Source organism: Rhinolophus hipposideros (assembly GCF_964194185.1).
Source record: "Rhinolophus hipposideros genome assembly, chromosome: 7".
NCBI classification, from domain to species: Eukaryota; Metazoa; Chordata; class Mammalia; order Chiroptera; family Rhinolophidae; genus Rhinolophus; species Rhinolophus hipposideros.
Window position 1 is genome coordinate 54,910,727 of NC_138053.1, and position 27,643 is coordinate 54,938,369.

Consider the following 27,643-nt stretch of genomic DNA (forward strand, 5'->3'; position numbering starts at 1 on the left):
ACTCAAGTGGATTGTACGTGTGTGGAATTGGTAATCCATTATAAAAAGGCCTATTTTTGTTTTGTGCTATAGTTCTCAAACGCCTCATAAAGACACACATGTGATTTGGGAATATCTGGGTACTGGTAAAAACAGCACTTTATTTTAAATCTCACACTCTATTGTAAGTCTCCAACAACCCAACAGGGATAGCCCAACCCCCATTTAATGGATAAGAAAATCAAACCCCTAAATTAACTTGCTCAGTTTCCCACAACTGCTAACGCAGAGCCAACATTCAGGCCCAGACCCTTACGGTCCAAAACAATGCTCTTTCCCCTGTCCCATAGCCTCCTGCTTACCATTTCAGTTCCTTCTTTTTGCATCTTGTCTCAGCACATCCTGGTGGACAACTATCCTAAACCTGCTGGTTTTCTGGGAGCAGCCACAGATGACTGAGCAGGGGAGGGCCTGCAGCTCCCCAGCCCCCTGCTCCCTTGGCCGAGCGGATCATTGCTGCCCCACCCCCCACCCCCCAGCCTCTCTTTCCTCCTGCACAGGAATCCCATATCTGTCATGGATGCCTGTGAACCTACTTTCAGTGATAGAGGGGAGCACATGGGTGGCACATACTGAGGTTCTCTAGGAGTCTATTAGTATTTTTGCAGAGGCTGCTCAGTTTTAAGCTGATTAAGTTCAAGATAAATTACCTCCTGAGGAAGACATCTTTTCCCTGCTCTTCTCGTCCACACTCCCCATCCACAATATGGATTTGTTTTTTGGGTTCTTTTACCCACTATGGCTTGTCCATAGCACCGTGTGCTCAGAAGACAGGGAAATTAAGTAGCAACAACTACAGCTGATGTCTCTCTCAAGAAGGCCAAGAGGAGCAGGTCTAGCTGTCCTCCATCTCCCCAGGGATTGGCAGTGCTCCTTAATCGCTTGATGCAGAAGGGGACTGCTGTTAAAGGTCTGGGGAAATGTCCATGGGCAGACCCCAACACTTCCTTAAACCTCCTGAGTTAACAACCACTATTTTAGAGGTAGGGTGTATATATGTACTAGTCAGAAACTGGAAAAATTTTATCATATTAAAATATGGAGGAAATTAAAATGTACATACATAGTAAAGTCTGCATTTGGGGGACATAATTCTGCCATTTATGTTTAAAAAAACACACATTACCTCTGTTCGACAATGTTTTCTTTGCCTTTACTAGGTCAATGGTGACAAAATAAAAATGCAAACACTGAAATAAATATGCTTTTGAACTTAACATTATAAGCGTCACTTCTAAAATATTAAGACCAGTCAATTAGTAGACTGTGTCACAAGGAAAAATAAAAATATTAAGCAAAGGCAATAGTGATGTGTATAAACTAAAATAATTTCAGTTTCAAAATTAGTGGTAACATTCCTTTCCAATTAAGTAGCTTTCCAGTATCAGATACACAACATAGCATAAAGATATCAGACATCATTAGCCATGCATCTTCAAATACCTTCTTAACAATAAAATATGCAAAAAGTTCAGTAAGTCCTGAGCCATGTTCTGACATGTCTCTTTTTTATTAATTCTAAAATCAAGCTCTCTAACATAAAGTGGGAATCACTGCCTCTTTTTACCAGTTCAGAATAAAACAGACAGAACCAGTTTGTGTTTAGATGGGCTCCGCTGTGGTTTGCCATAGTCACTTGTAGCCTGGAAGAGTTCTCTCCAATCTGAGCAGCCTTTTTGCAGATAGGATCTTATCTCCAAAAAAGACATAAAACCAACTGTGGCCAAAATGAAACTCCAGGGAAAGAAGCGGCCATTTTCCCCCCATTTCAGGAGGACACATTAGCCTAGTCTGAAAGCCAATTATTTCTATAGATGCAACAAATTCTTGGGGGCAGGGCCACAATATCTATACCTCTATGTTAATTTATGGCTCAGGGCTTGCTGAATTACAGCCAAGAGATGATCTAGTAAACATGAAAAACCATCCAAGAGCCTCTGCCCTCTCCATCATGTCCTGGTCCTTTCAACAGTGACAGTACCACTCCCCTCATTTTGATACCCTCCCCCCACCTACCCCAGTCTTATAAAGCTAGACATTTCATTCTCCTACTGCACTTATCACTTCCTACAAGTGCCTGGTCCTTGAGGCAGCAGTGGTAGAAGACCTAGCAAATAGTTAATACTTTTAGAAAGAAGCACAAGAAGGATGAGAATAGGCCTGGGCCTCCCTTTTGCTGGACTGGACATGCAAGTTCTCTCTCTCTCTCTTTTTTTTTTTTTTTTTAAGGAGTGTGCTGCTCACAGTGGCCCATGCACGGATTGAACTGGCAACCTTGGTTCTACTAGCACCACACTCCAACCCACTGAGCTATCTGGCCACCCCTATAAGCTCTTTTAATTACTCTGCCCAAACCCATGGCAAGAAGGCAAGCCAGGACTATCTGTCCACTCACATAAACACAAAGATTAGTGGATATTATTTTTCAGTTTTCTGACACTTTCCCATAACAGCTTTAAATAATGTCCAAATATTCATATAATAAGGACACAATTTTTTTTTTTTTACTCATTTGGATTGTCTGTGTATGGAATTGGTAATCCAACATAAAAAGGCCCATTTTTGTTTTAGTTGTACTGCTGTAGTTCTCAAACCTCTCATAAAGACACACATGTGATTTGGGGATATCTAGATACTTGTAAAAACTGCACTTGCCTCACCAAAGACTACAGAAATCCTTTGGAAGCTGTTGACCTTCTCACCCCTGGGACCCTCAACCTGTCCTGTTCAGCATGTAACTATTCCCAAGGGCAAGGGCCCTGAGTTAGTCCCTATCCGAGCCCTGTCTTCAGGGACCCAAAGCCAGACCTTACACCTGGTGAGGGCAACTGGCTCTGAGGAATCTAATGAGCAAAAAGAACCAATCCCATTCCAACTCAGAGTATTTAGGTAGCAAGGGCTCTCCTAAAATGTGGAGGCAGTCACTTAGTTATTTCCACCAGTGTCCATGTGAGGAAGATAGAAAAATGCAAGGAGATATGAGAAAGGAAGCATGGCCCCTGGTTTTGACTCTGGCCCCACAGGCTCTCCCAGGCATACTTGAGGTAGTCAACCAGACTGTAGTAACTGGCTCATCAGGGAAATGTCAGGCTCCAAGGAGTCACCAAAGGCCGCATTTTACTCTGACACCCGTGTGAAGGGGAAGATGCAAGTGTCGTTTTGAAAATCGCAATCTTGAATTTTTTCCCCTAAAGTTGCTTCAGGCGGAAGATTAGAATGCATATATTGCCAAGATGACTTTGCAACACTGGGTTATATGCTTTTCTTAAGTCACATTGATCTCATCCGCTCAATACACCCCAGCAGTACACCTTGCTTGGGGTGGATGCTCAGAAAATCTGAAATCTGAATTAAGTCCCTTCTCTTTCATGGCCTTGAATATCCCCATCTTCCAGCAGGAAAGGCCTCAACACAGAGAGAGGCAGTGGCTATCATTGGTTCCCTTGGAGAAGAAATGCCCCCAAAAGACACACTGAAGTCATCATTAACAGATACAATTCCATCTCAGGCTGAAGTCACAGCTGACCATGTCCCAGTTCTGACTCCTGAGTAACTGTAGGACTTGAGCATATCGCTTCATCTCTCTGGGCCTTGGAACCCTCATCTTAAGTGGGGACAATGACCTGATGAGTTCTCAGGTTTCTTCTTCCCAATCCAGTCCACCAACCCACCTCCCAGCTATGGTTCTGTGGCTGAGGATTTACACTCGAGCCCTAGGGGCCCACTCCTGGAGGCCCGTGCTCTCTACATTGGCAACCCAGTTTGCAAGGGGGGAAAACGGTGATATCTTGAACAGCCCCTAAGATAAATGAGGGTCAGTATTAAGAAAGCATTATTCTTCACAAGTTAGTGCTGGCATCTAGCCAAAACCCTTAATGGAAAAAAGGATTTAAAAAAAAAAAAAAACCAATCAGTTTCTTTCTCTTTAAAGGAAAATTGCCAAGGATGCAGAAGGAAATGAAGATGATCAAAGATGAGGATGTGCATTTCAATTTGGGTGTGAAGAGGACCCCCTCCTTTCCCCACTGCCTGCAGCCAGTGATTTCCCGAGGGAAAGCTCCCCAAAGACACCCCTTCCCAGAAGCTCTCCGGGGGCCTTTTTCTCAGTTCCGGTATGAACCTCCTCCCGGAGACCTAGATGGATACCCGGGGGTCTTTGAAGGAGGAGGGTCTCGGAAGCGGAAGAGCATACCCACCAAGATGCCCTATAATCACCCGGCGGCGGGAGAATCTGCTCTGGCCCTCCAGGCTGAGGAGAGCAAAAGCCAGGCCGCGCCCAACTTCCCTCTGCTGTTCCCGCAGCCCCCGCGCCCCAAGTACGACTCGCAGATGATCGACCTGTGCAACGTGGGCTTCCAGTTCTACCGCACCCTGGAGCCCTTGGGGGGCAAACCCGTGAAGCAGGAGCCCGTGAAGCCCAGTGCCCTGTGGCCCCAGCCGACGCCCGCCCCGTTCCTGCCCACGCCCTACCCCTACTATCCCAAAGTGCCCCCGGGCCTCCTGTTCCCCTTCTTCATGCCCTCCGCCTCCCCCTTCCCCTTCAGCCGGCACACCTTCCTGCCCAAACAGCCCCCGGACCCGCTGCTGCCCCGCAAAGCTGAGCCCCAGGGCAGTGAGGAGACCAAGCAGAAGGTGGAGAGGGTGGACGTGAATGTGCAGATCGACGACAGCTACTACGTGGACGTGGGCGGGGCGCAGAAGCGCTGGCAGTGTCCCAACTGCGAGAAGTCCTACACCTCCAAGTACAACCTGGTGACCCACATCCTGGGCCACAGCGGGATCAAGCCGCACGCGTGCACCCGCTGCGGGAAGCTCTTCAAGCAGCTCAGCCACCTGCACACCCACATGCTGACCCACCAGGGCACGCGGCCCCACAAATGCCAGGTGTGCCACAAGGCCTTCACTCAGACCAGCCACCTGAAGCGCCACACCATGCAGCACAGCGAGGTGAAGCCGCACAGCTGCCGCGTGTGCGGCCGGGGCTTCGCCTACCCCAGCGAGCTCAAGGCCCACGAGGCCAAGCACGCCAGCGGGCGGGACAACATCTGCGTGGAGTGTGGCCTCGACTTCCCCACCTTGGCGCAGCTGAAGAGGCACCTCACCACGCACCGGGGCCCCATCCAGTACAACTGCTCCGAGTGTGACAAGGCCTTTCAGTACCCCAGCCAGCTGCAGAACCACATGATGAAGCACAAGGACATCCGGCCGTACATCTGCTCGGAGTGTGGCATGGAGTTCGTGCAGCCCCACCACCTCAAGCAGCACTCCCTCACCCACAAGGTACCGCGAGGATCCCAGCCGGGGCAAGGGGGCAAGGGTGGGCGGCGGGGGCGGGGGCTGGCTGGGCCACGGGGAAAGCGAGCAGAGCCTTGGGGGCGAGCGGCCAGGAGACCTGTGCTGCTTCCCACCTCTGACCAGGCGAGCTGCGTTACCCTGGGCAAGACGCTTCCTTTCCTGGAGCCCTGACGTCTTTCCTCACCTTGAAATGGGGAGAATGAGGAGACTAGTAATCAAGTCCTTTCCCATCCAGCCTTCTAGCGTTGGAGGTGGGCCTAGAAATAAATAATGTGGATCATTTGGAGAGGAGGGTGAGGAAGGATGAAGGAAACAGCTGGTCTTTGTGCTGTTGTTTCTTAGCCTCCTAGAATTTCTAAATGTCTGTTTCTGGAAACTCCATCCAGGGGACTAGCATGAGTGTGTCATTAGGCTCTGTCTACCGAAGACCAGCTCTGTGCCTGGGATATACTAATCAGAGCCTTTTTCTAGAGAATTCTGTTGGCCTCTTGCTGCTGAAGCAGTGGCTATCCTTTGTGCTGTTTTCTCCCTCAATTGTGAGACCTGCTTTATAGGCCAGTGGCTCTGGGGAAACAGAGGTGGCCCAGGTCCAGGAGGACCTGTGCTTCCCCCAGTGGAGCCGCAGCCTGGCTGGCTGCAGTGCGCTGTGCTTTGTATTCTTAGAGGCAGAGACAGCATCCTTCTCTGTTTAGTTTGTTTTTATCTTCCCTGGTCTTCAAGGAAAAATACAGGCCCACAGGTCTAAGTTCAGCATAGTTTGTAACCGAAGCCCTGGAGTCATTCAGGAGGAACTAAAACAAGGCCCCAGAGACGTCCCTGAAATCTTTCCCAGCTAAACTGACTTGGGACTGCTTTGAGCTTCCAAGAGGGGAGGTTTGCCCCCTGACCTTTACCCTCACACCTTTAACCTCAAGTGGTTTTCTTGGCAAGAGAGACTTGTAACAAGCCAGAGTTTCGAAACATTCTTTGGTTCTGAAAGGTCAGTGGAGGACTTGGCTCAGCCAACATACCATTACTGCTCTGTCATAGTAGGTTTCATTTGATAGGTTAGGACAAAACACAGGGTGTTTCTGGCTCTGCCACAGAAACGACATGTGTGGCTGCCTTGTGGGCTCTGTGCTGACAGCTCCTGCCCTCCACAAGGCCCTGCAGAAACCATCTAGAGAGGATGTGCCTGCCGAGGGCAGGGACCATTAACAAAGAGCCTAGACTAGGATTCAGCCACCAAGGGGCTCATTAGCTGATTTCAGGGGCTCCTACAAATGTGGGAAAGGAATCAAAACTGCATTTTGTAACATATACAAATTATATAAGATCATAGGAAATGAAGTTACAATGGGGAAAAAAGCCTGGTAGCTGAAATAAGTCTCATTTAAATTAGGAAACAAAAGGCATTTTCATTAAAGGTGTCAACAAACAGCAAGAAGTAGTATTTATTGAACACGTGCTCTGTGCCAGCTGCCTCACTTCTCATTTAATGCTCTGCAACAATGCTAAGAGCTACCTACTGGTGTCATTTCTCCCGATTTGTAGATGACACCCCAAGGCATGAGGAGGTCACCCCGAATCTCTGACTCCAGCCCCTGAGCCCTGGAACACTATTGTCAAGACTTCCCCTTCTCCACCCCTTTCCCTCCCCTCATCCTTAACTACTGACCCACTGACCAGCAACCACTGACTAACTGCAGGCTCCCCTCCTGTGACTTCACTAATCCTATTAGGGACACAGCAGCTTCCTCGGTTCCCAAAGTCGTGTCCTCCTCCCATTCACTTGGGTTCTACACCAGCCCACATGTAGATTTTACTTTGGATAGAGAATTCTCTTTAGAGAATTCCCAAAACAGTGATAAGTAGATACTTCTCCTTGGTCCCAGGACAACGAGATCATAACCAAGTATAGAGACAATCTTGAGAAGAAAGATGCTGAAGTAAATTTTCCCACGCATCACAAAAAGCATTTTCATTAATTTCATAATTTTAAACTCACTGTTTGAATAGGCAACATGTTTTTAAAATTCATCTTTTAGCAGGATATTAAAATTTAGATCTCTTCAGTAGCATAAACCCATACTCATCGGCAATCATCTAGATTAGAGAGCATTCTAGCTGGAAAGAGTCCCCAGGATCTTATGACCCACCACTTGATCTTGAGATGAGGAAGCCTTCACCACCAGACTTGGAAAGGCCACCAGACTTGTCTTAAGTTATGCAGCCAATAAATGGATGGGCAGAGAACTGATTTCACCCTGGAGTGCCATGGGCTCACCCAAACTGAGGAGTGGTACTTTCTTACCATGTCCCAAATTCAGTAAATGGAAATACAGGCAGAACAAATCAGAACTAAGCATGGAACTCCTCCAGCCATAGATCACAATGGATACAGCCGGCACGGGATTTATACAGTACACTTGTTAGCTAAACAACTTGTTCTAATCCTGTAATAACCTTAGTTTGAAAGTCATGGTTCTTTTAGTTTTCCTTCCAAAAAAGCCGTTCTGGGTCAATATTTCTTGCAAAGGCCTTTTCAAGGAAGCGCTGGTTAATGAGGATTCACTACTACTCTACCCATGCGATGAGTCCCTGGAAATGCTTTCAACTTGAGGGCATCGATGCCTAAGTATTCAAACACCCTCCACAGTCAGCATCGAAACTAGAAAATCTCCTTTTGTCCTGTTTTCTGCTTCAGAAAGCTATCTTCTGCCAAATTTCTCTATAGGACAGAAGCCAGCTTAGAGGAAGTTCCATACCCAAATTACACAGAGGTCACTGTGGCCTGTGGGAACCCAGGGGGACCATTGTAAGAGGTGATTATCCAGTTATAATTTATTGAAGTTGTGGATATGATTTGTTCTTCTGGGATTTTCAAGTCCATTAATGAGAACTCAAGAGAACATTGACTTTCATATGGGAAATTATATTATCGGTTTAGGAGGTTTATTTTTTTCATTATCATGAAAGCCAGATTACAGACTCATTTCGCGAATCATTCCACAGTGCTCTTACCAAAATCCCATTAATCCCCCAGAACTGTTACTGTAGAATTAGCCCCAACAGCAGCAGGAACAACAAAAGCAATAGTTTTCTTTTCCTCTAACAGTTGGGGTAGTTTATGGTTTTCAGAAGAATAAAAAAGATTCTGTAATCAACACTTTTCAAGAAAATAGCAGTTTAAGACGGCTAAGCCACACCATTTGGAACACAGCATCTATCTCCAAGTTCTTTGTGGATTTATGTGGCAGAGAGAAAAACAAAGACTGGTGAAAGTGTGTTACCTACTAACCACATTTTTTTTTTTTTTTTTTTTTTTGAATCTTGCTTTCCTCCAGGGTGTGAAGGAGCACAAGTGTGGGATTTGTGGGCGGGAGTTCACTCTGTTGGCCAACATGAAGAGACATGTGCTGATCCACACCAATATCCGCGCCTACCAGTGTCACCTCTGCTACAAGAGTTTTGTGCAGAAACAGACCCTGAAAGCACACATGATCGTTCACTCTGATGTGAAGCCTTTCAAGTGCAAGGTGGGCTGGGGCCCCTGGGAGAGTGCAGAGAGGGAGGCCTCAGAGGGTTGTACAGATGCCCAATGAGGAAGAGTCTCCGGGCAACCTTCTCCTCCATTTCATCACTGGGGCCCCTGAGGCTTAGAGTAGGTCCACGGCCAACCCCAGGCCCCTCTGCTGCTCTAGCCCTTTTTCCACCACACGTAGGCTCACACCAGCCCTCAGCTGGACCCTGAAGAGCCTGCCTTGTTTGTCTCACTGTGGAATCAGTGCCCAATGGTTGGAGGCAGCCAGTAGGGGAGGTCCGAGGGTGGAAGGCCCATTTGGGGGATGAGATTGGTAAAGGGTGAAGGTGATGTGGAGCACTCCTGTTCTAGAAAGGAGCAATCAGGTGTAGCCCTCTTTCCTTTACAAGACAGTGAGGACACTACAGAAAGGAGTAAGAGAAGCTTCTAGCACTGCTCTTTTTTCTTCCCACTCCTCCCCTCCTGCCCTCCTGAAACTTGGACTGAGCAGTGTTATTTGAGAGCAGGTCTCCCAGAGAGGAGACTCACATGACCTCAGAAGTGCTTGCTTGGGAAATAACTGTGAGCACAATCATCTGAAACATTGCTCATTTATTCCTCAAGACCATGGAGCATCTTTGTTAAAATCTGTATCACATTAACTTGGTTGGATTTTTATTTCATCAGCTGAGATAACATGTGAGCTGGAGATTTGTAAAACCCAAGCCACTGACTGGTGTTACTCAGAAATTCTCGGGCTTCCGAGGCTTTTCCCCTCCCCACACTGTTTCCCTTCTCCACTTTGAAGATGAAAAGGAATCTTGCCCCAGATTGGGTAGTTTCATTCAAGGAATGTACTGGCAATGTCATCCTGGTCATGAGGAGAGGGTGAAGGGGGAAGAAGAGGGAAATCACCACACTCAGATATCATTAGAGTCTCTCCGTTTGAAATGGACGTTTTCCTTCTCTGTGTTGCTCCATGTCTGACGGGTTCTCAATGATATTCTCAGTCGATCCCTATTTTCTAAAGTAGGGTGCCTTGCTTCCAGAGGCTGTACTTGCCTTAATCCCTCTGCAGCATGTCTCCCCACTTGAAGGAACCCCCTGTGAAGCTGGTTTCTTTCCTGTGTTGGCCACTCCTGGACAGGGTGAGAGGGGTCAGGAACCAGAGCTTCCCTAGACCTCTGTGGGCATTCTCCGGAGGTGGGGGAGGGAGGTTTCTCCCTCCAGCCCTTTTCCTGCCACCTACTTATGTTTCCCCTCCTTTCCTTCAAGTTCCTAGTGGTTTGAAAGTCAATTTATATCCATCTTGAGTCATCTGAGCTGAAGGGGGAAAAAGCTGCATGCAGGATGGGACTGGTGCAAAAGGAAAGTACAGGGCCCCTTGTTCAAATGTTATGAAGAATTTCAAGATGGTAAAAGCAGGGCATTACACCAAACTCAGGACCCTTCTGAGTTTGGGGCCCTGTGTGACTGCACAGGTCGACCCTCATGAAGTTAGCCTTGTCTGCATGAGCCCCTGAAAACAACATACCAGCTCTTTTTTCTTTCTTTAGGCTCGTCTTTGATTTTCTTCACACTTCAATGAGACCCATGAGCACTTCACTTTTAACAGAGCTGTTCCCACTTGCCAGGGGTATACCGTCTCCTACAATGGAGGTGCAAACAGGAGCTCTTTGCCACTCTTCATTCCTTGTGTTGAGTTTACTCTTGAACTTTGAGCATGTACTGTTTTTTAATCTTAACAACTGGTGGTAAAGAGCGCAGAAAGTTGTTAAATAAGAAAGGAGCCATTGCATAGCTTGTAATCCCTTAAATATTCACATCTGTCCACTCCAACCCACTCCTACCTCCACCTCATCAATTCGAGTCCATCAGTAGTGATTAAACAAGGCAGAAAATGTCTCTGAAACAGAGGGATATGTCAGGGAACAGAGCCAATACCAGAAAGGGGCTTGTGTGTTATTTGGGGGCACAGAGGCAGTTCTGTTTCTCTATGTCAAGGGCCTCAGAGGGGCCTAAAGGATTTCTTGGACCAGGTGGTATCTGAGGATTCAGAGGCTTCTATCTGGTACCACTGCATAGAAGACTATACAGTGCAGTGCAGCCTGGGCCCAATCATGCAGTGAGCCAGTCTAGCTTCATGTTTCCGGCCTCCCTTCATTAGTAACTGCCCTTTCCCTTCCACCTCAATGACAGTGCACCACATATGGTTCAATGGGCATCTGATGATCAACTTTATGGTTCAGAAACTCAATCTGACCTCTCCTTGAAGATGCATTAGGCTCTGGGTGTTTGGTACACCACTGGGCCCCATGAGAGAGCAGCTTGTAGCATGCAATGCCATCTCTCCAATGATGCATAGTTTATACTCTCCCATGGGAGACGGGCCTGGTGCAGGAACTGGACTGGTCATCTGCACAGGTCACTTGTTCCGGGTGGGTAGGATCTCTCAGCAAACCACACTGTAGGTCAAGAGGCTGCCTACCAGAGTGTCTCCATCATGAAAACAAAAATAATTGTATGTTAAAGGGTATTTTTGTCAAACTTAGGTGGCCCTTATCCACTCTTAGATACTTCTGAAACAAGAACCAGGTGTCAGTCACTTCAATCAAGAGACCTCTGACTCCTGGAAAGTGCCAGAAGCATGCTGCCAGGTCCTGCCTCTATTTGTTCCCATCTCCCTGCAAAGTGCCACTCTGCTTGGTGTTCTCTTCCTTCCATCACCCTTCTTCATTTCAAAAGAATTTCAGAGCATGACTGAGTTTTCAGATTATGTAATGGGGCTTGGTGTTGGTAAACTAGCTCCAGCTCTCATGGTGGGATGGGCCATCCCAAGATGGTGTCTTGTGGACTTTGTTTCCCATCCATTTTGTGCTGGGTTCTTAGAAATATGGCCCTGAGTGGAGGTTGTTGGGAGTTTGGGAGTTGGGAGAGGAATAGAGGGCCATTTGCTCATCGCTATGCAATTCACAGCCATCTGAGATAAGCGGCTGGCTGGCTGCATAGTGATGGTGGAGAATAGACCCAGACAACTAAACCCAGGCTTTATCCTAGTAATAGGGGCAGCGTTATTCCCTTCACGTGATATGGCCAGAAAAAACAGGCAGGCCTTGCTCCAGCTATACTCCAAGAATTCGTTCTGTTTCCTTTACCCCAAAACTTGCAAAAATAAAAAAAGGGAGATTTTTTTTTTTTTTTAAGTAACAGATTCTTGGGACTCTCACCACTAAAAATCCTTCCTAAAATAAACCCCTCCCCCTGTTGCAACACAAACTGGTTCTCTCCAGCCCCGTGCTCAGTGGAAACAGCTGTCCACAGCAAGCAGCAAAGTTCACTCACTGTGGGATTAAGCATTAACAATAGAATGGAAAATTAGAGAAGAGGAAAGGTTTCCATTCTGTTTCTTTCTTTTTTTTTTCTTATAAAAAAATTACCACCCTTCTGAGCTCTTTTTCTATTGGCTCGATTTCTGGACTCTTTGCTTCTTGGAGCCAGCTGGAGCTTGTCCAGAGACCTGCGCCTCTAGACTTAAGCCATGTTTTAGAAAGATGCTTCCCAGATTCTGCGTAAGCACACAGGGCTGGGTTTGGATACTATCCTTGTAGCAGCCACACTCCATAAAAGCAAAGAACCAGCTGCCGTCTTTGGGAAACCTGTCCAGGAAAAGCAGCCATCCAGAATTTCCGGGACAAATTCTCCTTTGAGATGGGTGAAGCCGGGAGCTGCCTAAGTTATGAATCACCAGGTTATCTGCAACGTGGTCTGAAACAGAGGCCTGAAGGCCAAGGGCAGACCTGACAGGAGAGGATAAGGTCTCCTCAAAAAAGGACCCTGCCACCTCCACCAAACAGGCTCCATCTCCCCCGCCAGCTCTTGGACATCTCATAGGAGAGGAACCAGGTCAGGACTTTTAGAGGCCCAGTACTTGAGACCAAGGTTCTCAGGCTGGCATGGAGGGGGTTAAGGCAGTGACCAGATAGCAGCCTTTTGGCAGCAAAGCCCTCCTCAGCAGAAGGAAGGATATAGCTGTATGAACTGCCTGCTTAACAATGCCTCACATGTCCCCAGAGGCCCGCCTGCAAATAGATTTCATCTTGCTTTCTCTTGTACTTTTCAAAGCTTCCTGTTTTCTCACGGCCCTTTTGGATAGTTTACAGTCTCTCTCTCCCTCCCTCCCTCTCTCTCCCTTTGAGGAAAGGAACACCCTTCTTATTAAAAGAGAGAGAGAGAGAGAAGAATGTAGGGGAAGGGCAGTTTAGCGGAGGCCATTCTCCTCAGCTGCAGGCTGCAGCTCTTTGACCTTTTCTCTCAGAATAGGAAAACGCAGGCTTCCTGGTGCATCTCAGACCTCAGGCTCAGGTCAGGCTGGGTGGCGTGAAGTAGTGTGCCTCTTCTTGGCTTTGTGGGTAGCCAGCCCAGTGGCTACCCTGTCTCTGCACGCAACCCACTTGGCTTCTCAGTGTCTCTGGCTGTCGGCATAGTTACTGGGGCTCATAGGAAGTTGCCTAAGGCATCACCAGGCGCTGGACCAGGGAGGGAAGGGACACCAGGAGGCTAGAATTTGGAACTCCCGTGAAGATGAGGAACAGAGCATCTGCCAGTTGTTTAAAGGGCTGACTACAGATCAGGGAGTCAGATAAGGGGCTCTCCCAAAGCCTGCACTCTAGAATGAATCTTCTCTTTCCATCCACACTTCCCAATGCTGGGTCAGGCACAAATGCTTCCACTTCTACTATGCCTCAAGGAACCTGGCAGGTATTTACTCAAAGGATTTCTTACCTGCTCCCTCCTTTAATATTGCCTCTAAATAGTTGGGTTTAAAAAGACAACACCCTCATCTTCAAAGGCCTTTCTATTTCTGGAATATACCAGAGTCTACCATGTGCATGACAATAGTAGTAACGAGAGCTAATATTTATTGATCTCTATTTGCCATACCCTTTACATGAATTATCTCATTTGATCCTTACAACTGTCATAAGAAACTATTATCATCGCCATTTTACAAACGAGAAAACGGAGCAAGTTCTCTTTCCCACTGGAGTCTCACCATCACCTCTCTGCTCTGCCATCTCAAATCCTCATGATCCATGCAACCCATTTTTAAAGAACAGTGCAAAGCATTTGTTCCAATTTTCTATTAAATCTTGAGGTTCACCCTCCTCTTAAAAAGTAGGTATAAAAGTGGGTATCCGTGGAAAAACTGAGATTTAATGTCAGACACACTAATACCCCTCATTAGAGCAACCGTGATGACCACGTGCAAGATGAAATCTGAGTTCTTACCATTCCAGCAGCTTCCTGTACCAGTACCTGCCCGTATTTTGATCTTCTCAGGTCTTGGCAGATGATTCAGCAAGTATTGGCTTGGGCAAGCTGTGAGCCTCACATCTCATGGTTAAAGGGGGACTTGACATAGATGTCTGCTTTTTCTAGGAGAAAAAACTAGAGTTTTGGTGCTCTCTCTCAACCTTTCTTTTTCCTTCCAGTCTAACTCTCCTCCTCTACTACAGTGATTCTGCTTAGAGCTCATATCTCAAACCACACCCGAGGGTGCCATGTTTAATTGGCCCAGTCTTCTCTCTCTGGCCCCTCTTCACTGACGGTGACTGAGAGGCCTCTCTCTGAAATTCGCAGACACAAAAGATCTCCATACACTTGTGTATTGACAGGCGAAGACAATATTCCGAGAAAAGATAAACAGGCCAAGTGTTATGGATAAGAACCAAAGGGCTTTGTGGAAGGGTCAGAGGCTGAGAGGAAGAAGCTGGTTCACTGAGCTGTGAATGGTACTGAAGTGCCTTGGGTCCTGAGTTAATTGTCTCTATTCTTCTGCCACTGAGGATTTTGGTTTACGAACTAGTGTGTATAGAGTTATACACACTATAATGGGGAAAGGAAGAGAGTGGGTGATGGTAGCTTTTTGGACTTTTTGCATGGGCTAGTAATGTTTTCCTGACTTGTTTGTTGACTCCCCCAACAAAATACTTAGCTAGCTATTGCTGCTCTGTGTATACCCTTTTGCTTGATACTGAGGTGAGTCACTAAGAAAAGGAAAGGTAATCCTTTCATTTCTGAAGATGGTCTTGGCGCCTTTTACTGCCCCAGACATCTTGCATTGTTGACATACCTCCACTCAGCCCTGGGAAAGCTCCCGATTGGCTGGCCCAGTAGACTACCATAAACCGTGAAGAGTAAGTCTGGTATATAAAAACTAAATTTTACCAACAGCACAGAAATCGATCTCCTTTACCAATCATACATCAGATAATATAGCTGACCAGTCATGCCCCACAATGGACCTTCCCTGAGGCCATAGACCTTAACTTGAGGGGACAATATTATTTTAATGTCCCAAGGTCCCTATGTTCCACTGAAATGTCCCAAGAAGTTCAGTAGTGATGACTTGAGCCAGAAAAGACATTAAGATAGAAAAACATATACTAGGTTATGATAAAGGATTATAAAAGGTTGCTTGTCTAAGGCTGGGTAAGATTCTGGAAAATACCATTGGTAGCCATTGTAATGTGTGCACACCTCTGTGTGGGGGGTGGGGTGAAGAGGAAAGAGGTGGGACCTTGGGGCAGGTGAATTGCAGGATCTGCTCTAACCCTAAGGTCACAGCAGCTGTGGCAGTATCACATAGTTGATTATTATCACAACAGTGATAGTTACCTGACCTGTAGTTTAAGGATGAATGAGGTGTCTAAAAATATTTAATGAAAATACTTTATTCTTCTGTCAAAACAAAACAAAAGGCACTCTACACATTCTTCAAGATTGGACTAAAATTCAATTTCCTTTATAAAACCCTTTTGGACCAATCCAGCTTCTAATACTTCAACAACCATAAATAATAACTAAAAGTGGAATTTCGCCCTTCATGGGAGTCAAGTGCAGAAGGCACCTATGTCATCTTTCCAGCTCTCTCTGTCTGGCCTGAGGACAGTGAGACCCATTTAGGCTTGGACTAGTGCAGTAGCCTAATTGATCTTCCAGCCTCCAGCTCTTCTCCCCCTACATGTCTTGTGCTTAACCACCCACAGATTTTGCTGTTTTCAGATCTTCTGCTACAACATTAATCCAAATAATCAGGAACCATTCTATGAACCAAATGAAATACACTTTTTGTAAAATGCCCCGCAAATGGAAGCACCTAAGGTAGAATCTCTAGATTCAAAGCTTTTTTTTCCTTAGCGAGGATGGAGAACTGCATAATCTAAGCTAATAAATGGAACTCTACCAGAACTTGTACACATGTGCAAAAGTGGACCATGAGTTTATATATCTTAATAAATTGTCTCTGTTGAGAATGAAAGAAAGCAAGTATCCATCCCACATGTAGGGCTTCTGAAGACATTTAAATTACACCCACTCTCTCAGCCTTTCCCCTGTTAGGTCACCTTTTCCAAATGAATGTGGTGTGCAGATATTCTGGATACTGAGTGTGGGACACCAGTGTGCTGAATTCATTATTGCTAGTAAGGAAGTAAAAAAGGGGAAAAGTAATTAAAACCCCCCAATATGAATCATTTAAAAATACAGAACCAAGCATTCATTACCCATGCATGGATTATCTGTGACAAATTTGTAATCATAGGCTGGCTTCCTCCTACCAACCACCCAGCATTCTTTTGGGCTAATCTCCCAAGGTCACCATTTGTTGGGTCTACCTATTCTTCTAAGCCAGATCAATTGTCACCAATTGTCACAAAAATGGTGACTTCATTAATAAAAGTTCAATCCAGAATTCCCAACATTGGCCCTGAAAATACCTCTCAGTGAGAGAAGAAAACTGCTGAGAGCTTTGGAGGAGGCTGTACTACAGGTCCTTTCTCTGTGGCATCTCTCACTCCATATTGCTGTCCTCACAACATGGGCCTCTGAAGTTGCGGAGGAAAGGACAATGTTCCTTTCTTAACATTCTGGCCCAAGCAGAGACACAAAAATCTTTCTGTGCATTCAGCTCAGTACAGCCAAGGAAGGGCTGGAGTTTCCAAACCCAGCTCTGGTAAGGTTTGGGGACATCAAAAGCAAGCAAGGCATCCCAGAGCACTGGCTTCTGTTTCACACCTTTCCCACCTGTATACAGTGTCTTTGAAAAGGCAGCTTATCTTCTGAAAAAAGTTGGAGAACCACTGTTGGAGGTCCATCATGCATGTGCACTTTGATGGAAATCATGAGAAACAACAAAGAAAAAAATGAATACAACATGTTTACTTTTGGTATACCTGAGATATTTTCAGTACTTCACATCTCTACCCAGAGAAAAGCGACACTCCTTCCTTTACGTGTTTCTTTGTTTCTTTTAAATTTAAAATTCATCCCAATAATTAGCAAATTTAAAACTTAGGAAAGCATTGCCTGATATAGTCTAACAGAAGAGATCTATTGGTGGGGTGGGGGGGACACAGTATGGTGTGACGATTGACCATGTGGCCGCTGGTGTCCGGTGACCTGCGTTCATTATCTCGGCTCCAGCACTCACTAACTGTGTGCCTTCGCCAATCCCTTCAACTTACTCCCTTAGTTTGTCCATCTGCAAAATGGGGGTGATCACAGCAGCCATCTCCTATGGCTGATGTGAGACTTAAGTGAGATAGTCCATGGCAGGCTCACGACAGGCCCTTCCGTACTGTAAATGTTCAAGGAAGCAAGTAATTGTGTCTTTATTATTCAAGTGAACTACACTTTCAGCAATTGCTTTTCAGAGCAGCTTTTCTCCTTTCCAACAGGCTGTATTCCGAAGAAGCTTTAAGAGCTTTGTGATTTTTCTTACTCTGACTTTAAAAAATCCCTGTACAACAGGAACAAAATCTCATGGATCCCTCCCTGTCTACGCCACCTCTGAGCCTGTGCACAGTCCAGCCCTCCCTGACTTCCATGGGGCCATTTTCTTTGGAAGCTGCTTAAAATGCCCAAATCTAAAGTAGCAGCGGCTCCGTTCTCAGCCAGGCCTGGCTTCACTTGGGCAGAGTCCCCTGCCTGCGACTAACCTGTGTTGTCCTTGTCACGGTCTGACAGCTGTGTGGGAAGGAATTCAACCGGATGCACAACCTCATGGGCCACATGCACCTGCACTCCGACAGCAAGCCCTTCAAGTGCCTCTACTGCCCGAGCAAATTCACCCTGAAAGGGAACCTGACGCGCCACATGAAAGTCAAGCACGGGGTCATGGAGCGGGGCCTTCATTCTCAAGGTAATCTCTCTTCCAGGAAACCCCCAAGGCTGTCGAGGCCAGTGGGTAACAAAGGGGAGGTGACCCTGATTTTAGGGGCTTTATTTTGGGGGCTTATTCTTACGGTGGGAAAAAAAACAGTGAAATTCTCAAGACCACAGCAGAGTAGCAGAAGCGGGCCGACAATGTTATTAGAACAAATACTGATGTAATTCTGAAATCTGAAGGCAGTAAGTAAAAGTGAGTTCTAGAAAGTGAACTGGAACATGCTAACGACGCCAGTCTATACCGTTATTAGTTCTTTGTTCCAGACACTGCATCAGGTGCCCTGCCTCCTTGAATCTTCACGGCAGCTTCAGGCTGGAGGAACTTCTATTGTCCCTATTTTACAGGTGGGGGAGCTGAGACTTCAAGACATTAATTTACCCAAAGAGTTGCTCAGCTGAAAAGTGGCTGAGTCAGGATTTGAACACAGACCTTCCTGACTCTAAATCCTTTGTTGGATACACTTCATCGCATAGCTGTTAAAAGGCATGTGATTTTTCTTTCCTTTCTAGAAAACAGGTTTGCAAGCTTGGTTGTCAGCAGAAGTGTATCTGTGACAAACTAGGTCTTCTCTACCTGTTCACAACCAGATACACTCAAGGATAATGTTCCTGCTCCCTGCTCAGTAGGGCTGGTGGGCTCACGTGCACAGCAGGGGCTTCCATCTCCCCCACTGAGTCCTAACTGAACTGATAAGGTCTCACATATGTTTTCTCAGTCCCAGGGCCCTCAGCAGTAAAGAGTTAATGTTCCAGATCTACTGAATTCTTAGTCACCTAATCAGGTAGTAAATGCACTCTGTCCCACCCAGTGTGCTGCGTGCCGTGGCAGAGATTAGGAGAAGGAGACCATCTGTGCCCTCTAGGAGATCTGTGTGGAGGGCAAGAAGACATACATGTATGTCACTTACAAAATCACATTAGCTGGCTACAGTTTTCTGATCACTAGTATGATCAAAGTGCAGGGTGAGACACTTTAGAGCTCATTCCCACCATGCCACAAAGTAGACTGTGTAATTGTCATTTTCTATAAGAGGACACCAAGGCTGAGAAGTGTCATAGTAACTGCTCAAGGTCAAACAACAAATCTGAGGGCCAAACTGGGCTTCCAACCTGAGAATTTCTGAATCAAGCCAGTGCTCGCCACACTAGGTGAAAATATGGCGTGATTCATTTCTGTGTGCTGTTTCTCCCACCCCTTTACAAAAGATGTGGTCAAGTGGGCACACACATTCATAAATAAGACGCGCATGTGCACACACAGCATGCAACAGAATGATTGGAGCGCTCAGATTTTTCACAACACCCACTGGGTTTATGGTGACTCCTGAGTGACAGGGAACTGTAGTCATCATAGAACAAAGCCTGGAGTTTGTGCAAAAGCCCAGAAACAATTCTGGTTAAAAAAACCAAAACAAAATAATTTTTTTTCCCCCTGAAAATGTTTTTCTCATGAATTATTCTTTGTATCTGTAGTTGCCTGAGGCATTTCCCAAGCTAGGACTAGATTTTTCCAGAATAGATGAACTTTGTTCCGTCTCCTGGGCTGGAGACATAGAAGGCAAGGATGAGACTGTCCTCCATCTGAAAGCCTACCCTGGTCACCACGATTACCTTCTATGATGCTCAAACCCGAAAAGGCATCCAACGACTTTGTCATTGTGGAAAAATAAAGAGTATCGCTCTATATCAGAGTTGCTTTGAAAGTTTTTAACAGACTTTCAACAGTTTTTGATGTTTCCATGTACAAAAGGTGTTAGCATTTTTTCACTCCAGTTTTTGAAATGGCTCAAAAATCATGACCCAGATGAAAAGACCCTCCCTGGGTCCCCGACAAGATAAAAGCTATAGACAGCTGCATTGCCTGACTTTATCATAAAGTAGGCAAAGCTCATCAGCTTCCTTTATATGCATGTCCTCACCCAGAAGCCTGGCTCTCAGGGGTGTAGTAGGCTCTGGCCACACCTCCGAACGCTTCATTCCTATTTCCTCTCTCCGGTAGTCCCCACCTATTCTTCAGGGCCTGACTGTTGGCTCACCACAGGCAGAGGCCTTCAAGAGCAAATCAGGTGGAGCGCTACCACCCATCTGTTGTTGGCTGCTGAAAAGTCTGTCCTTACTGGGTCCTCAAACTGAAACTGAAAGTGAGACCCCGTCTCATCACTGTGCCTGAGGGCAGGGGCATTGTAGTTAGGCAAGGGGCTTTGGGGCTCCTCAGAAGACCGCTGTGTGCCCTCCCGAGTCTGGCTATGCTCAGGAGCCCAGCAATGGGATGGCCGCCTTGGCCCCAAATGGAATATCTTTTTTTTGCCAAGAGGGAAATACCTTTCTTATTGTTTTTTTTCTTCTTATGGTAAAATGTATGCTCATTGAAAATAATAAAATAAATGCATTAGAAGTAAAAACAGTATCAAAATCGCCTCATTTTTGAGATTTGACATATATTCTTCATTTTTTTTTTTTGAGAGAGAGAGAGAAAGGTAGAATTGGGTTTACACTATAAATATATGCAATAAATACACATTTTTTACTTAAAATATTTAAAGAATACCTTTTTATGATCTCTACACCTTCTTTACATAGTTCGTTGTAGAGATGTACTATTATTTATTTAAACAAGCCTCTATCATTAAATAGATGGTTTTCACAGTTTCACTATAAAAATGTGGTGATGAGCCTCCTTCCACACACATTTTGTGCACCTGCCGGCCTATTGTCATAGTTTAAATGCTCAGTAGTGTAATTGCTAAGTCAGAGCTATACTTATTTTAGGCTTTGGGTGAATGTTGCCAAACTCACCTTCAAGGAGTCATTCCCATGTAGACCGCATCTGGAACAAGGCCCATCTCCACATCCTTTCTGGGAATTTATAGTAAAAATGTGAAATCAGACTACCCTGAATGGCCCCCAAGTACCATCCAATGCCCCATATTCCGAGGCTTTTCCTGGGGCATGAATTCTGCCTTTGCTCTCGCAGGGTTTGGAAGGGGAAGAATCGCCCTGGTGCAGACGGCGGGCGTCCTGCGGGGCCTGGAGCAGGAGGAGCCCTTCGACCTGTCCCAGAAGCGCCGGGCGTTCCAGTCTGATGGGGAGAGCGCCCGGGGCAGCTCCTGCCATGAGGAGGAAGATGATGACACCTGCTATGAGATGGAGGGGGACAGTCCGGGCCTGGCCTCCCAGAGCGGGCAGTTCTGCACACCCCAAGATCTCTCCACCAAGTCCCAGCCGGCCCCCGGGGCTCTCCAAGAAGCCTGCGAGGAAGAGAAGGAGGAAGAGGAGAAGAGGGACATGCCACAGGAAGAATGCCAGGAGGAGAGCAAGGACAGCCTTGGGGCAGAGGGCTGCCAGGAAAGAGACTGTGCCCACAGAGACGACTGTCCCAGCCTCAGGGCTCTGCAGAGCACCCGGCGGAGTGCCTCCTTTTCTGATTACTTATACTTCAAGCACAGAGATGAGGGTTTAAAAGAATTACTGGAGAGGAAAATGGAAAAACAAGCAATGCTTTTAGGTATCTAAGTGGGCAGTTTTAGAAATGCATTTGGAGAAAAAGAGCTAGGTGGTTCAAATATAGCTTTCTGCATGAGCTGTCATTTGCTGGAAGCTGGCAAATGGCACGCCTCTTCACAAATGGCTCAGACTAAATGAGCAGGGACCGTCTTCAGTAATGCAAATGCTTCTCAGGTCATTGATGAGGCCCTGGATTTTTAATACATATGCAGGGTCTTCTTCAGTGTTATTCAATGCATCTCCAGTATGATAAGCTGTACATATTCTTCTAGATACCTAACTGTAAGCTGATACTGAGGTGCTTTTAGAAATTCTATTTTTCTTTGACTAATACACAATATATGGTAAATTTCTTTCCAGTTGCAAAAATATGGTGCTTGACATGTTACCTTCTTAATGACTATTTAGTTGAATGTGTGAAAATTATAATATTTTTCTAGATAGATGAAAATATGAGTAGTTGTATGTCTATAAAAATTGCCTTTATTAAATAATCAAAAGTTCCAGAAATGACACAGGAGGGTGAGTTATTGAAAAGACTGTTGTCACATAGTCACTGTAGAAATAAGATAAAATTTCAAGAGAAATGAATAATTGTGACTAAGGAAAACCCAGTCTGGGCCTGCCTTGTTCTGCTTCGCTTACCTTCATCAGATGTGGCATTAGGAGCATATTTTCAGGTGGCCCAGCACTGCACAGCGTCTACAGGCAAACGCCTTGTGTCCTGAGCACAGCTCCGTCCTGGAGACCTGGCTCAGAGGCCTCATGCCCCACGAAGCAGCTGCAGGACGAGCTGTCACGTATGAGCAGCAGGTTTTTCCTCAGTGCTGGAGCTGTAGGAGTGGGGGAGGAAGCCTCCCCGAAACCTAAGCTCTGACTTACTTGGAGTATTAGAATAACCATCAGCTAATCACTAGTAAGGGAGATTCTGGGCTGTGTTCTCAATGCTGGCTGTACATTAGAACCATCTTGGGGAGGCTTTTAAAGAATATCAATGCTGGGGCCTCAGCCCCCTGAGATTCTGATGTAATTGGTGTAAAGTGAAGCCCCAACACTGGTTATTTTCCACATTGCCCCATGATTCTTATATGCAGCCAGGGTTGAAAAAGACCGACTGGGCTAAAACAGTGGTTCCCAGGACTCCATAAATATTTTTGTTTCTGGCTTCAGACTCGTTGTGGTAGAGAGCAGGAGAACTCGAAAAGCTGACTTAGGTTTTTTATCTGTTCTGTAGAGCCTCCCTCACAAGGGGACATACACACACACAGTGTAAACACACACTTTTTGTACTAGAAGATGATGTTTATAATGTTTATGGTCACTCTTAATATGTTTAAAAATATGTAGCCAGCCTATCGTGACTTTCTTCCTAGATGCTTGAGTCATGCTTCCAGTAAGTGACAATGACTGTAATGGGCGGTTGAGCCCAGCAGGTAGGCTTTCCTTAGGCACAGGCGCCGAGCAAAGCAGTACTGACAGGACGTCGCATACGTGTGACTGACCATAAGCAGTAACCCTCTGGTACTGTGTCTGTGTTTATATAAAGGCTGCCTCTTTTTTTTTTTTTTTTTGGTAGTTTCAACTCTTATTTGTAGAGCTAGGTACTGTTTATTATTTTGCTTCCTCTCCTCTCAAAGTTCCTAATATATTGCGTTAGAAGAACTGGCCCATCTCTGACTGCTGTGTGCTGGCTTTTTCTCTTGGCCAAGAGGCTTCCCCAACAGCTTCTTCTAGCTCTTATCATTCACCCGTGTGCTTTCCCATCACTGATGCATTTCTCCTGCCACTTTGCTTAAAGCCCCTTCCGTCAGCCTCACCACCACGAAGTGCCAAAACTGCTTGGGTTCTCTCCTGCCATCCATGTCCTTGGGCACAGGTACAGCGCGTCTGTAAAGGGGATGGTGAGGTGAATATTGTGATTTCTGCAGTGACAAACACAACTCTGGACTAAGAACCCATTCCAAGTCTTCAGAGGGCAAAACTGCCTTCCATTCGTTATTAATATAGCTCATGAATTTCTCTGATGAAATCACCCAGGAGGCTGACAAAGTGGTCTGTGAGGTCTCCAGCTCTTAGGGTCCTGTTACATACTCATTCTTTCAGCAGCCATGTGTCAAGGACCTACTTATAAGGGCTACAGGCTTCCCATTTGTTTTGGGTCTGGCTAGCTGGAATAAGAACCAGGAAATGTAGAAGAGCAAGTTCTAGGCCTTTTCAACCAAAACAAATCATGTGGGAATGTTTGAGGAACAAGGTAATGTTGAGATGGAGAGAGTACTGTCTAGAAGAGTGGTTTTCAAATTGTGTGTTGAGGAGCCAGAGGTCTCTATTAGGCCCCTCCAGAGGTGCTAGGGGGAGAAGGAGAACTCTCAGCCCTCATGCCATGTCGCTCAGAGTGGCTCAAATTTCATCTGTTTTAATATGTTAGCCTTCCAAGTACAATTTCATTTGGAGGAAGAAAAAAAAGGTCTAGGAAAAATAATTAAAAAATTGTTATGGAGTATATTCTAAAGGCTGTTTTTAGTTCTTGACTCTGGGTGTAAGATATTTAATTAGAGCTATACACTGACCTTCTGAGAACCAAGGTTAAAATGCTGTTTTTGTAAGTTGTTGAGTGACCAGCATTCTGGTTTGCCTGAGACAACCCTGGTTTATACCAGTTTATACCCTGGTTTATCCCAGGTGATTACCAGTAGCGGCACCTTAATTCTTAAAAGTGTCCTAGTTTGGGTAATAAATTATATGGACAGCTGTGCGTAAGTGCAGAGCTCAGGAAAGGTTGGCCAACCTTGCCTAATGAGCTAATACCAGAATGCCAACCTGAAAGAGAGCCCCTGGGGCCATCCTCAGAGAACTACGAGATGAAACCATCCAAGGTTACCAGCATTCCAGGGCCAGGACAGCATGACATTCATCACATGGTGACACTCTGGAAATAGGTCACTACCAAATGCTTTCTAGGCCTTTGACCACTGTCACTTTAAACCAACCAACTGACCAGCCAAATGGCATATTTTTCTTTTATACTTTTCTTTCAGGCCTATGATTACCTCCTCTTATTGACTTCTAATTCTTTTATTTTCTTTTAAAAAAAAAATAATGGACTCCGCACTAGCCATGAGACTGAGGCTGACCTTTCACAACTCCACAAGGGTAACTGGTATATTTGTATGTGAGTAGTTGCATGAGAAAGCCCAGTGTGTGTACTGTATTTATTAAGCCCTGAAGGCATTTAATAAAATATTAACATCGTGTTTTGAATCATGATCTTTGCTTTTCTGGAACAAAATGTAACAGAGCTAACATTTAAAATCCTTCACATATTTGGACAACATTACACCAAATGTTGATTTTGTACAGAATTCTGGCTTGCTATTTCAAAACTAAAACTCCAAGTGTGTAGCAACCGAAGTTGTGAATACTGCTTTCTGCTTTAGTGAAAAAGCAGTCTACCTGAAAAGAGCATGTAACCTATATTTTGTTAATTTAAGCAAATAAAGCCATGTTGAACAAGCTGAGTTAATTATTTGCAGATGCATGAAATTTTGCAAGGAAGCTGCCATTGTCAATGTGTCACTCATGCCTTCTTACCCTCTGCGAGGGTGGCTCCCATTGGCTGGGGCCTCAGCCCCAGGGACTCGGATGTTGGATTCTCCTTCCTTCATGGGTTCGGAAAGGATTAATAACGATGCATCTGCAGGCAGGTGACATCCTCATTCTTTTCTTTTTTCCTATTCAGAAAACTTAGTTCTGGAAGGGTATCATGGGGAAGTGGGAGGTTAGAGGTGAGATGGCCTTATTCCGCATCAAGTTCTTTGTACAACAAAGTTCAGTCAAAAGGCAGGGTACTCTAGTGGGCAAGAGCACAGATTCTGGTGTCAGGTCCCCGGGTTCAAAGCCCAGCTCCCCTACTTCTCATCTTTGGAACCTGAGACCAATTCCTGAACGTCTCTGTGCCTCAATTTCCTCATCTGTAAAATGAGACTAGGAACGATACCTTCCTCACCAGGTTGTTGTGTGGGTTAAATGAGTTAATATTTGTGAGATGTTTATGTGCCTGTGTCACAGGTTATGCTATGGAAGAACTAGCCATTACTATCATCAACGAAGTGGCCAGAAAACAGAACACTCAGCCCTCCCTCCTCAGCCGAGAACGCACAAAGCTGTGTTGGTGTGGGCAGTTGTCCCTTTCTGAGCGAGCCTCCCTTTTACACACTGTTGTTATATGTTGAGCAGCAGGCCAGGTGATTACACACTCGATCTCATTTAAGCCTCACACAACGTAGAGAGACAAATATTGTTATCTCCATATTACGGATGAGGAAATGGAGGTTCAGAACAGTGACATTAGCTTGTTCCAAATTACCTGCTTGGTAAGTTTCTTCTTTGCCTTCAAAGCATACAGCATGGAGCAGGTTGAGTTCTCTGGAAGTAGATACTGAGGCAAATGTGGGTGCAAGATGCCTATTAGGGATCAGCACCTGTGAAAGGAAGGAAGAGAAAAGAAGATTGAGCAAAGGGCAAAACCTAACCAAGCTCCGCAGGCAGCACCGGGGCAAGGATTGCCCGTCAGAGTTGTGCCACAGTGGGTAGAGATGTGCAGGCCTTTGCACCGCCCCCAACCCCACCCCACCTCCGCCGCTGTGCTCAGTCACCCAGAAAGGGCATGACCTCAGGAAGACATGACTCTTCAGCAGGGGCAGACCCTCAAGCAGCCAGTGGCTGGAGGCTGTCTGCTCACTGCACACCCCACAGCTCAGTACAAGTCCTTCCTTGAAGAGAGACTGGTGACCCATCTCGGCATCCACCAGGGTCCACCCTCTGCATCACTCCAGTCCAGTTCTTCATGTATATTCATGGAGCAACTCCTCCAGGATTCCGGTGGGCCTCCCTTCCTGAGGGAGAACTTAGAAGATGCGAGTTAGTGGGACAACCTTCAGCCCCCGCTGCTGCAACCAGTCTCACACACAACTGATACTCATTTTCTCCTTCCTCCTTTGCTTGTCTAGACCCCTGTCTCCATCGGTCTCAGTGGCTTTCCAGGTGGCGTGACCCAGATTCTCAGCCCCAAGGGGTCTGAGTCTTGGTCATCATGCTGCTATGGACTGAATTTTTGTGTCCCCCTCCCCCAATTCCTATGTTGAAGTTCTAACCCCTAGTATGACAGTATTTGGAGGCGGGGCCTTTGAGAGGTAATTAGGTTTAGATGAAGTCATGAGGGTGAGGCCATAATGGGATGAATGTCCCTACAAGAAAAGTGGTAGAGCAGAGCCCCTCTCTCTGTACCATGGGAGGCCACAGCAAGAAGGCAGCCATCTGAAAATCAGGAAACAGGCCTTTACCAGACACACAACCTGCCGACATCTTGGTCTTGGCCTTCCCAGCCCAGGACTGTGAGAAATAAATGCCTGTTATTTAAGCCACCCCGTCCGTGGTATTAGTTATAGCAGCCCAAACAGACTAAGACACATACCCTTGTGAGCCTGGGGTTGCTCTACCTGTTCATTTACAGTCACAAATGGAGAAGGAAGCACCAAAAGAAGCCCAAGTGAGTCAAGTGGGTTCTACACATACTCCTCCCTGACCCATTATGCAACAACAGCTCTACTCCCTCCTCATGATCAGAAACACAGCAGAGAGAGAGAGAGAGAGAGAGAGAGAGAGAGAGAGAGAGAGAGAGAGATGCAAGGAGAGGCTGACGTGGAAAGCCAATGAGCAGGAGGGTGAAATAATGAGTTTGACATTTTCTAAAGCTCATTCTGGCTGTACTGTGGAGGATGCATTGGAAGGAAGCCAGAAGGATGCCAGGAAACCATTAGAAGGCAGTTTTAATAGTATATGAGAGATAATATTGGCCTGGATTAAAGAGGTAGCAAGGAAGAACCTAGAATTAGGTGGTTTGAAATTTGTTTTGAAGGTCCAGTTGACTTGGTCTACCAAAGGCAAATTTTAATAAGATAAATGCATATTTTTCAAAGTATAAAAAAAAGACACTTAGTATAAGATTCATCTCCTCGCATAATGACAGAAGAAATGCTTTAGATTTTTATAGCTGTCCTAAAACCCATGCTCTTT

At 45.9% G+C, this 27,643-nt stretch overlaps 1 protein-coding gene across 2 annotated transcripts in view; it reads left to right on the forward strand.

Annotated features, from left to right (window-relative positions):
* The window catches only part of ZNF366 (zinc finger protein 366), a 129,007-nt gene extending 103,926 nt beyond the window's left edge, over positions 1–25,081 (forward strand). For both annotated transcript variants that reach the window (XM_081054553.1, XM_081054554.1), the window contains 4 exons: positions 3,971–5,319; positions 8,661–8,852; positions 17,864–18,038; positions 21,039–25,081. In XM_081054553.1, the coding sequence (XP_080910679.1) occupies positions 3,971–5,319; positions 8,661–8,852; positions 17,864–18,038; positions 21,039–21,577 (2,255 nt within the window). In that variant the 3' untranslated portion in view covers positions 21,578–25,081. The remainder of the gene's footprint in view (positions 1–3,970; positions 5,320–8,660; positions 8,853–17,863; positions 18,039–21,038) is intronic.
* The last annotated feature ends 2,562 nt before the right edge of the window (positions 25,082–27,643 follow it).